This window comes from Rhineura floridana, chromosome 20 (genome assembly GCF_030035675.1).
Source record: "Rhineura floridana isolate rRhiFlo1 chromosome 20, rRhiFlo1.hap2, whole genome shotgun sequence".
NCBI lineage: Eukaryota > Metazoa > Chordata > Lepidosauria > Squamata > Rhineuridae > Rhineura > Rhineura floridana.
Window position 1 is genome coordinate 12569164 of NC_084499.1, and position 12237 is coordinate 12581400.

General features: G+C 48.0%; 1 protein-coding gene across 3 annotated transcripts in view; it reads right to left on the minus strand.

Annotated features, from left to right (window-relative positions):
- Window positions 1-12237, minus strand: part of LOC133373926 (collagen alpha-1(I) chain-like) — a 152371-nt gene that overhangs the window by 90947 nt on the left and 49187 nt on the right. For all 3 annotated transcript variants that reach the window (XM_061604349.1, XM_061604347.1, XM_061604350.1), the window contains exons 9-14: window positions 8771-8890; window positions 6200-6238; window positions 4566-4619; window positions 3809-3862; window positions 2800-2907; window positions 1366-1419 (exon numbers count right to left, since the gene is read on the minus strand). In XM_061604349.1, the coding sequence (XP_061460333.1) occupies window positions 1366-1419; window positions 2800-2907; window positions 3809-3862; window positions 4566-4619; window positions 6200-6238; window positions 8771-8890 (429 nt within the window). The remainder of the gene's footprint in view (window positions 1-1365; window positions 1420-2799; window positions 2908-3808; window positions 3863-4565; window positions 4620-6199; window positions 6239-8770; window positions 8891-12237) is intronic.

Genomic DNA, 12237 nt, shown 5'->3' on the forward strand with positions numbered 1-12237 from the left:
AAACCGTGGTTGACTGCCCCTTCCTGGCTTTGTTCGCTCGCATGAAGGGAGGAGGAAAGATAGATAGCTTTATTACGGTCACAGACCAGCGTACAAATATACATCTTTAAAATAGGCAAGTTCCATTAAAAAGTTCTAACAAATTCTGTCTAAAACCAATTCTAAATTTTATATAAGCTGTGGGGTTATCAAAGTTTTCTGCAGAGAATGGCAGACGCACAGAAGCTGTCTACCTACTTGGGAAATTTGATCAGAAAGAAGGTATTCCACGTGAAAAGCCTCATCTCTGTCAGGAATTTTTTGTAAAATTGGGGTAATTAAAACAGATAGAAGGTCGCGGTAAAATGAACAGTACAGTAAGACACGGCCCACAGACTCTACAACCCCCTCATCACAAGGGCACACCCACTCAACGTAAGGAATTTTTTTATACCTGCCATCCAAAAGTGCCGAAGGTAAGATGTTAAACTTGACTAGCGTGAACGTTTTCCTAAATTTAGGGGTGGTCAGGGTATCTAAGTACCGAGCGGGAGCAAATGGCCTTGTGTTGCATCTAAAGTCAGGGTAAGCTGTGGCCAGAGATAAATGGCTTCGAAGTTCAATATCAAGGATTCGTTGGGAGATGCACATTTTTGCTTTGGAGTAGCCTAGCGCAGGAATCGTAGAGGGAGAAAACCCTAAGCTTAATAATAATAATAATAATAATAATAATAATAAGCATGCTTTCTTGTCCTTTTCTGCTGATTGGAGCCAATCAGGTTAGAAAGGAGGCGAGTCAGCTACTGAGAAGACTCTTCTTAGCAGCTAACACTTTCCCCTTTCATGCTTACTGGCTCCTCGGCACATATGTGTTGTTGTCGGAGAAGGAATCAACAAGGATCTCATTCTCAACCCAGCAGCAAAAAAAAGGGGTGTGTGGCTGTGACTAACATGAAGTTTAAGGACTTTTTCCACTTTGACTGAAAGACGTCAGTTAGCGTAGATGGAGCCAATCCCACGGGGGCAAACATCATTTTAAACCAGAATTTAATTTTACACATCCATATAAGGGCTTCTATGGTGGTAAGCCCAGCTTCTAGACGTAAGACAGGATTGGGGACACAGGATGAAGTGCCAAGAATAGATCTCAGAAATTTCGTTTGGACTACTTGAAAAGGGGCATTGTTATCGTAAACAGGGAGGAGGAAAGTGGCTGGGTGCAGGTGCCTGAAACACATCCGTCTCTCTTAGCTTAAAGTGTGATTTGGTTGCCCAAATGCAGCCACTGAGCCTGGCAATTCCAGGACATCACACAACAAGTGAATCTGGGAGCAGGGAAAAGAGGTACTGTTGGGTTTCTCCAGCAAACCTGTCGTGCCAACTCACCTCATCTCCTCTTTCTCCAGCAGGTCCCCTCTCTCCCCTAAAGCCTTGTGGGCCCTGCAGAAAAAGGGAAAACGCACAGACACATAAATAAGCACTGCAAGCTTTAACCAGAGCTTGGTCCCAGGAGGCATCGCCGGCAGCACCGGCAACTGGATTTTTTGTGAGGCCCTTGAGCAAGATGATCTCAGGGGGGTCCATCTCCTCCTTGCCACCATCATCTGCTCACTTGACTTCTTCTGGATCCAATGCACCCAGCCAGCCAGAACGAGGCAAGAGGTGGAGTCATCTCCTCACTTTGATCTTTGCTCACACACTTCGAGAGGGAAGGTGAACAGGCAAGAAGGCTGACCACCGGCACCAGCCCAGGATGCTGAAAAACGTTCCCAATGTGGATTTCATGTCAGGAAGTTCGTGCCAGGGTAAAGAAGGTACTAATTTCCCTCCAACCGTCCTTTTAGTGTCTATGTTAGTGCCCAATGTGAAGCCAAACCACAGTTTAGTGTGAATGTGCAGACTCCTAGGAAGGAGATTGCATGTGTTTTACCCCTTTTTGGTCATTTCAGCTCAGTGCAAGAGTTAAGCCAAATCTTGTCAAACCTAGGATCATAGTTAACCTCTCTTCCTAAACCACAAGCTGTAGCCAAGGCTTGTTCTACGGTTGTGGGAGAGACCTGAACTCAGGTTTGGATGGCATGCTAAGCAAAATGTGGCTTAGCTGTCACACCCTAAAAAGACCGGGGAAAAGAAATGTGGGTGCAAGCTCATCTCTGGGGGCCAGCATGTATGCATGGTCCCAGTAAACCATGATTTGGCTTACCATGATGTGTGAACCAGGCCAATGTCTGGATGAACACTGTGGCTTGTCCCTTCAATCTTGCAGCTTGACAGCAGCAAATTTGCCACCAAACTTACTTGCCAACAGGCTCCCCAGCCTACCATTTCGAGTACTGAGTAGAAGATCAATTTGTGAATAGGCTTGACATTTTGAGCAACACATTCCCACACTTTTGCTTTGTCACTTGGTCCATTGTCATCCTGGTCTGAGCTTTGTGGGGTGGGACAAATCAAAATGAAATGGGACAGGAAAGATTAAATGACCTTGCTAAATTAAACTCCTGGTTACACAGTTGCAAAACTGTTCCTGGGCAAGGGACGGTGGGGTAACTGTGCCTTTCACCATCAGTTTTGCTGCAGTTCAAACTGAACCACTCTTCACCTGCACACAACTGTTCCCCCCCAAAGAAAATTATCCTAGAAAGGAAAGGGAGAAAATTGTACTGAACATAATGAAGGGAATTCCAAACTGTAATGTATACTTTAATATATTACATTGCTGTTACTACATTTGCATTTAGTTATCTACAGTCAAGACATCAAACACATAATGCCTGCAAAGATGACAGTGCCTTATTTTTTTTAAAAAAAGGTTCCTACCTGTTCACCTTGGATACCAGGTTGTCCGGGCTTTTGATCTGTGCCTGGAAATCCGTCTGAACCAGGAAACCCAGCATGCCCTGGAAGGCCCAGTGGGCCAGGTTCACCCTTAAGGAGGAGGCAGCTTCTCATTAAAGGGATACTGAAGGATGATACACATGAGGTCCTATTTCACAACACCCCTTAGTTCAGGAGTTGCCAGTGTGGTACCCATGGGTGAAAACAGCATCCTTGAGGTCTTCCCCTGGTGCCCACAAAGCCTCCGAGTGCCCCCTCCATTCACTACCCCTTTGGTCATGAAGTGTTTGGGTGGTAACCTCTTTTTTTCCCCTTGAAAAGTACATAGAGCTGGAGGAGGAAGTTAGGAAAACGGCACTCTTCCCCACTTCCTCTTGCAGCTCTATGTGCTTTTTGAATCATTCCCATGGATACAAGCAGGGGTGTAGTCATCCAGGGTCTCGGGGGGTCTTAGACCCCTTACCTTTTTGAGAGAAGGGCCCCTATGTCTCCAGCATCCTATAAGAGTCTTCTAGCATGCTTTCTTGTCCTTTTTTTGCTGATTGGAGCCAATCAGGTTAGAAAGGAGGTGAGTCAGCTACTGAGAAGACTCTTCTTAGCAGCTAACACTTTCCCCTTTCATGCTTACTGGCTCCTAGGCACATGTGTGTTGTTGTCGGAGAAGGAATCAACCAGGATCTCATTCTCAACCCAGCAGCAAAAAAAAGGGGGGGGCGTGGCTGTGACTAACATGAAGGCACCCTGCACTTTTGAATTTGCCACGACACTCTTGGATACAACGTTCCCTTGGAAAAGCAAACAGTGCACATGTGTGGGTATATGTGCATCTCCCCTCTCTCTAGGGGCTGATCCAGGGGAGGGGGGAGAGTAGTGAGTATAGGGGGTGGAACCCACAGCACTCATTAAAAAAAATCCAAATGTATCCATGAGCCTGAATCAATTGGCAACCACATTACATTACACTATGAGATAGGATGCAGTGGGGTGTTACCTGGTTACCCTTCCATCCTTTTTCACCTGGCTCCCCTGGAAATCCGGGAGGACCCTGTCAATAAAAGTCCAACTTCAGTAAAACCAGTGCAAGGGCAGATACCTTCCCCTCATCTCCACCCACCGCCAAACCCAGGGTCGCAATCCTGACTTGAAAAACCCTGGAGGTGCTGAAGTGGCAATCCCAGTTTCACGATCTTAGCGCCCGAGTCTCCGTCTCAAGAGATGTGGTCGAGGACTCCAAGGCCACACTTTCAGTGTAAAGCGCTAGGATGCCACTTTAACAGTCATGGCTCCCCCCTGAAGAATCCTGGGAGCTGCCGTTTGCGAAGGGTGCTGAGAGTTGTTAACACACTCCTATTCCCCTCACAGAGCCACAGTTCCCAGAGTTCCCTGGGAAGAGGGACTGACGGTTAAATCGCTCCTGTTAAACAACATTTGGAAAGTGTGAATTAAGTAGGTTTGCATTAAAATAGAACTGGATTTCTCCCCCCCCATCCCTTTGTTGTTTGTTGCTATATGCCTTCAAGTCGATTACGACTTATGGCAACCCTATAAATCTTTTTGGATATATTCATGGGGTTTTCATGGTAAGAGGTATTCAGAGGTGGTTCACCACTGCTTTCCTCTAAGCCTATGGCACCCGGTGTTCCCAGGTGGTCTCCCACCAGGCCCAACCCTGCTTAGCTTGCGAGATCAGATGAGATCGGGTGTGTTCAGGGTAGTATGGCTGTAGCCCCGCCCCCATCCCTACTTACAGGCAATCCGGGCTTTCCTGGTGGACCGGCTGGTCCAGGAGACCCTGGCTGCCTCTGGATTGTGTTGAAGAAATAAAAAAAGGTACACAATTATACATCAAATAGTTGAGAAAGAATCTGGTGGAACCTCAGGGACTTTTCCCCACACATTACAAAAAGAAACTTATTCTCTCTCTCCTCTTCCCCTGTGCAGGCAAGAACGTGAGTGAGGAACACACAAAGTTCTAAGAAAGCAATTTAGCAACTTGTGCTCAGGTGTCAAATGTAGGTTCCTTGCGGATCCAGAAGAGGGAACTGATATCCTCTTGGCGCTGGAAATCAAGTCATACCAGATAGCAAATCCCGTGCTATGGTTTGCTATAGAGCTCCAAGATCTGCCAGACTCCTTTAGACTGGGCAACTCAACTGTGTAGCTTCAAACCATCTCCTTCCTGTTGGGGGGGGTACAGTGAAAAATGAAGTGAACCACATCCTTTGTTTCCATTTTGGAGGAGTACATTTCAAAGCCCCCCCCCAACACATCAGCACTTTCCCAGCAACTTGTGTTTCCTGCTTCTCCATATTTTAAACCCATCACTTCCTATTTCATTCTACGCACAAAGGGCCACTGTACATCTGCCCCCAAAATGGCGGCCTCCATCAGTACATCATGGAAGCAGCCATGTTGTTGTACTCACAATGGATCTCTGTGTACAGGATTACAGAGGAAGAGAGATGCTTCCTGCACCATTTCTATAAGTGTTTTTATCCAACACGGTGCAGGTACTGCACGTTGAAGTTGCTCCGAGCAGTTCTGAAATCAATATACCCGAGTTCGTCAGGTCCATCAATTTCAATGGGTCTACTCCGAGGAGGGCTAACACTGGATACAGTCCTGCATTTGCTAAATTTTATTATGCCGTGCATGTATCTGGTGGCAGTGACAAATTAGTGGAGTTAGTGAGGTGTTTTAATTTTTATGTTGCGCTATTTTAAAACTTTGTCAACTGCCTTGTGAGGGCAGAGGACTGTTATGATTGGTGTGGATGATGTCTGTGGGTCCCCTTCCAGCCTCCAATTTTGTTATCTGTAGAGATGCAGTTTGTATTTGAAAGATCTGTTGAACTGGTCAAGCCAGTTCCTTTCGTAAGTTAATAGTTCTGGTCAAGCTAGTTTCTTTGTTTGGTTGATAGACTTGATTTACATGTCTCAAGATTTGGTCCAGGGCAATCCTGTTGCTATAGGAACTCTTGCAGGAGAGTGTTCCCACCGCCAAGGAAGTAGATTTTTGTGTGTGTTAATCTGATGTGCAGCTGGGAGCTGGACAGACTTAGAGAGGCTTAATCTCTGTGCTCAATCCAAAACTATGGCCTCAGGAAGCGTCCCCTAGAAGTCTAATGGGGAAGTAAGATCTGTGGGAGTGTTAATGCAATGAGCCCATCCATCTTATGTTCAGGCTGTATATATATGTAAATAAATCCATATATCCTATTGACATGATAGTCTCTACTGATCTTCATTTCAAGAGAACCAAACCCTGGATAAGAACTGGAACCCCTGGAAGTCTCACACTGCTTGGAGACTGGAGTGCGTGCAACCATACCCTGAAAGGTGGGTTAGAAATCTTTACAACAACTCCATCAACAAACACTTACCGGCCAGCCTGCATGAAGAAGCTGATAAAATGAGGTTTGCTAAAAAGGGAACAAGGCAAAGAAAAGATGTCACTAACTTTGATTTCCACAGAGGAACGACTTGACTAGAAATTTGCAATACAAACACCGCATGGAACATTTAAAGCACAGATTTCTTTCGAAAGAGATGAGCAAGAATGTTTGCTATTCTACTGAACTTCCAGATCAGAGAAATTGGAAACCTGATATCAATAGGGGATTGTGGGGAGAGAGAATCTGAGCTACGAAATCTCCTCTAGGAACATAACCAAAGATCTTTCAACATATGGAAATATTTCTAATAAGAAAAAACACAGAGCGTGGACAGATGACAGATGGGCAAATTTCACTCGGGATCAAGCCGCAGCAGACCCTCCTGTCTCCTTTAAAGTTTATCCGAAATTGATTAATGTGAACAGAAATGGTTAAAAAAATGTTAGCCTGACAACCTGTCAGGAAGGGCTGAGGTTGGCAAACCAGACTCTCCCCCTCTCCTCTCCTAAGGCAGTTTAATCTCATTTTTCTCTGAAAACGCACACACACACTCCAGGAGAGTTTGCAAGAGAAATCTTTATCCTAAAGGTATGTGAGTAGGAGAATGGTGGAGGGAGGTACTTGAGATTCTGCTTCCAAAAAAACTGATGTGAGAGGCAAGGGACAAAGGATCATCACTACAAAACAGCATTTTCCCATCGCAATATGGAAAAATGGGTCAGGAGAGGGGCTTGTCTAGATATCTACCTTCATTGTAGGCAGAAAAGAACCGAAGAAGAGCCCTGCTGGATGAGGACAGTGGCCCATCTAGTCCAGCATCCTGTTCTCACTGTGGCCAACCAGACACCTCTGGGAACACCACAAGAAAGATCTGAGCCTCTCCTCGCTTGCAATCCCCCGGCAAATGGCATTCAGAGGCATACCGCCTCCGAGAGTGGAGGCGGAACGTAGACATCGTTGACTAGTAGCCACTGATAGCCTTTTCCTCCTCCATAAATTTGTCGAATCCTCTTCGAAAGCCATCCAAGTTGCTGGCCATCACTATGTCTTGTAGGAGAAAATCCCATAGCTTAGAGCGGCCGGCCCTATCACAAGCCATTTGGCGCAGGTGGGAGATGGAGAGGGAGGGTTGCATGTCACCATCCACTGCCCACAGTGCTGGCCAGGCAGCCGCTCTGACAGGCGGGCAAGACAGTCTCTGCTCCCGCCTGTCAGCCCTCCCACTGTTGTTGCTCCCTCTGCCTTTCAAGCCAATTTTAAAAGCAACAATGGCAGCCACACAGGCATCCTCTAGGCGAGTCCTCCCTCAGAGGAAGGACCCACACTGCAGCTACTTTCTAATTTCTGCCTCCGAACTCTAAGCCCAGACAGCCCTGGTGAAAAATTGAAGCCGGGCAGTATTTTTGTTCCGGGCTACAGTTCAAGCAAGGACATTTGTGTGTACGGCTACCCCCATCGTTGGCACGAGGCTGACAGATCGCCTCTGAAGGAATGTGGCCTGTAACAGAAAAGGGCTCATGAGCCCCATAGAAAGGGTGTGGAGCAGTGAGGACAAGGACTTTGAATGAGATGATGGTTCCAGTGACGGGCCTTCAGGTGCGCTGGACTCTGAACGCTCTCGTCCCTGGAGAGTGACAGCTCTGCCCCTCATTCATCCATTGGCGATCACTCGTGGCCGAATAAGATTGTCTTCCAAGATAATTTGGTTGGAAGACGCCTGTGCGTGAATTTGTTTTATGCGGGGAGATCGGCGCACAAGGATCAACACACAATCTTGACAGAAAAAGGCTTTGATCCAATGGCAGGGATACCACGAGGATTGGAAGTCTTTTATCTGCTGCGGCCTTCATCCGCCTTCACAGCCGTTGTAACACGCACATTGTTATCCTCTGCCTGTTCTGCCGTTGAGGACATTCTTGGATCGTTCCTTGTCCGGTTCCTCTCCCTTGACCTTACCGCCATGGGTGACCCTGCTGGGAGTACATGACTCCCGACGGCATCACTCACAGGGTTCACTGGAACACGCAAGCCCACTCACCACTACAAGGTGATGATCCATCAATCCCCTACAGCTCCAGTTACCAGACAGTTGCCTCTCTGCCAGCATACATCCTCTTCCTACACCTGCTTAGTGCAGCCCCCTGCCTCTGATGGGGAGGACCTGGCTAAGGCAGAACAGCCACCCTCGCCTCGTAAGCAGAAGCCGTGGTGTCGGCAAACTCAGTGAGTCCCCGCTGTCCCTCTGAGGAGGAGTGCCCGTGGGTGTGCACTCGTTCTCAACAGTGACACTCAGTCCACTCAAGTGGGGCGCCTGTCCATCCTTGCTTCAGCTTGGTGAGAAGGCGAGCCTATTTGCTGCAGCCGCGTCTTTGTGCTGTGTAGTCATGCCTAGTCCACCCTAGTAACGATGCTGAGCTCTGTGTAACCTGTAAGCCGATTCATGAAGCACTCTGAACGGAAACGTCTAGGAAATCTACTAAGGAAAAGCACACCTCCGCATTCGCATGTGACTTCCGTGGATTCAGGTAGGACAAAAGGGGTCACCCACACCTGACTTACAGTGAATGACAGCCAATCTTCCTTAGTGTTCCTCCAGAGAACAACTGTTGGGACTCCAGGGACTCCGGAATGTCCCGGGTCGCCGGTAGGGCCTGTTCGTCCAATTCCACCGGGGTATCCCTAAAGGGGAATAAAACAGCGCTTTTTTTACACGTGTTTTGCTAGAAGGGCTAGGAGCTTTGTTTCAACTCATCCCATTAGAATGCAAGAGCAGCCCCACTTGTTCAAGCCAAAGACCCATCAAGGTCAGCATCCTGTTCTGGCCAACCAGATATTGGAAGCCCCCAAGCAGGACCGGAGCGCAAGAGCAATCTCCCCACTTGGGATTGCCAGCAACTGGTATTCAGAGGGACGCTGCCTTCAACACAGGAGGGAGAAAAGAGCCATCCTGGCTAGTGGCCACTGATCACCTCCCTGGTGCATGCCCCAACAAACAAGGGGGTGAACAGGGACAGGTGGCATTGCTGAAAGCCAACAGGTCAACCTGCCCAATACTCCCTCAGCCAGGTGCTGCAAAGAGGAGTGCTGGGTGAAACAGCTGCAGCTGCCCCCCATCTTCATTATCCCAATGGATCTGGTCCCCAGTCCCTAGATACTGAAGATGGTGGGAACAGTAGGTGCCAGGCCTCTCTCTTCACAACACTACTAGGCCACGAAAAGAATGAAAGTATTTGGTCGGTGTCAGGTGCGTTGCGCTTTCTGTCTCCTGCGATTCCCAACACTTGCATTGCAATACTGTTAACTCATCACAGCAATGTTGGCATATCCTTTACCATGTGTCCAGGTGCAGACGTCAGAGGTTAGCAGGTGTGTTGAGTGGTTAGGGATCAGGCACCCAGCACCTGTCAGGGCCCAGATCCCTGAAAGTCTCTGGGTCATAGAAGCTCTGAGAAGATGGAGTCTCTCCCTGACCCATCCTGAACAGACTCGCTGACACCAGATTTTATGCCTGCCCCCACTCCTCCAAACACCTGATGGTGTATCTTTGCATATGGAGGCTGAGGAATGGATTACTGACTCATCCCAGTCAGTAGTCCATTCCATTCCTGTGGACCAAGAAAGCCCTACACAGCATCTACAGATTGACGGTCTTATTATTTAGGTCTGCTCAGAGTAGACCCACTGAAGTTTACATGCACCTTCCATTTCAATGGGGCTACTCTGAGTAGGACTAATACCAGAGCCAACCCCAGGACTCTGCAGCCCCAGACCCTGTTGCTTAGAGGTCAATGGCTGCATCAAAGCATGACAACTCTGTAATTTTCAGGTTGCAGCACACAGAAGGCAGGGCTTTGGTTTGGTTCCTCCACACCAGACTGAAAAGCTCTGGAAGCTGCAACAAGCCACCACCGAGGCAACTGATTTCCTCTTGCTCTCAAGCTGCAGGATTGAAACTCTCGCTTTTAAATCTAGCACCTGTGGCGCTGTCCAGGGTCCTGGCCTTGACCCACCACAAAGCTGGCTGAGCCTTCTTCCATTTGTGCTGTCACCTCTTCATGGTGAAGGAGACGGCTCTGGATCAGGACTGCAACTCTGGAGCTGCAGGGCCCCCTGACCCTTTTCCTTGAGCCCCCAGCTATCGGCTTAACAGCGACAGGAGGCAATTTCTCACCAAGTCCCCAATGTAGCATCACTCTCGAACACTATGGGAAACGGAAGCGTGCAAAAGTAACAAAGCCCACTAGAGGGCTCTTTCCCAAAGACCTCCCTCGAACCTGAAGCCAGCCCCGATTACGAGGAAAGACACATTCGTGCACCCCACAGGGTGCACAGAAGAGTGATTAGAGAACATATAATTGAGCTAGCCTGTTGTGTGTTTGACATGGTGTACCGGTTAATTCTGTTAGCGTTAACAAATCAAGAGGGGGACCAGTGGAGGTGATCACTTAGCAATCTGGCAGAGTGGCATGATCATCAGTGAGGTAGCACATGCTTTGATTTGCTGTGCACTTCTAAGGAAGTTTTCCACTGCATGCTTGGCTGAGTATCTCCCTGCTATTTATAAGGCCTGAACTAAGAAAGACAAAACCACTCTGTTCCTTTTCCCCAAATTATGCACTGTCTTTGTTCAGTTTTCTCAGGAAAGTATTTCCAGGACTTTTTAGTTTGGGCTCTGACTGCATGATTAAAGCGACTTTGCTAACAGGCAGTTAGGCCAACGTCTCAGGGAAGTGTTACACCTGTGTCTAGGCTGTGACATTGCCAAGTGTCACAACACACAACGCTCTTCCACTCAATAAAGAAATAATTCCCTCCCACGTAGAAAAATAGCACGTCAGAGGGAAAAGCTACGCAAAAGTCCTTCTCACCAACATACTAGTTCTCTATGTAGCTTTGAGCCAGTCACCATCTCCCAGCCTAATCTACCTCAAAGGGTTGACATGAGGATAAACTCTGTGTGTGCGGGAGAGAGAATCATGGATGTACCTATGGGGGGCAGAATATCATTAAATTAGACAAGCATAACAAATGGAACAACATAAAAGCAAGGAGGGCTCCTTTCAGAACACGAGAAGAGTCCTGCGGGGTCAGGCCAGTGTCCGATCAAGACCAGCATCCAATTCTCACAGTGGCCAACCAGATGACAATGGGAAGCCTGCAAGCAGGACCAGAGTGCAAGGGCACTGCCGCCCTCCTGCAGTTTCCAGAAACTGGTATTCAGAAACATGCTGCCTCTGATGGTGGAGGCAGAACATGACCGTCATGGCTAGTAGCCACCGATAGCCTTGTCCTTCATGGATTTGTCTATGCCTCTTGAAGGGCATCAAAGTTGGGGATGATACCCAAGTCCCAAAGATCAGCGTTTAGCCACCCACAACGGTGCCACATGGAACAGCCTTCACATGATGCTTTTGCAGGAACTGAAATTCAGCATGTTATGAAGCACTGAGCGGCCAAAGCTGGCCATGTTCTAAAGGGAGCCTCTAGACCAGCCTTTCCCAACCAGTGTGTGCCTCCAGATGTTGTTGGACCACAACTCCCATCAGCCTCAGCCATTGGCAATGCTGGCTGAGGCTGATGGGAGTTGTGGTCCAACAACATCTGGAGGTACACCGGTTGGGAAAGGCTGTTCTAGACAATGTCTTCCATCCAATCAACCCCGCACTATAAGCGAGCGAAGGCTAGAAGTTGGCAAGGGGCAACATGTGGATTTAATGTGACCCTCCCCCCTTGAGGAATGAATGGGAACCTCTTTAAGCCCACGGGCCACCTTCTCTACTGGGCAACAGATGCCAGCAGTGGGTGGTGCCAGAGGCAAACGTTGGATGCCACCCGTGGGTTTTTAAAACATGTTAGGCGGTATTCAATGCTAGTCCTACTCACAGTAGATCCACTAAAGTTAATAGACACAACTAGTTTAGGGTCACTGATTTCCATGGGTCCACTCTGAGTGGGACTTAGCTGAACGTTACGTACACCACTTAGAATTTCTGAATATTCAGTGGTATATAAATACCTTAAACAAT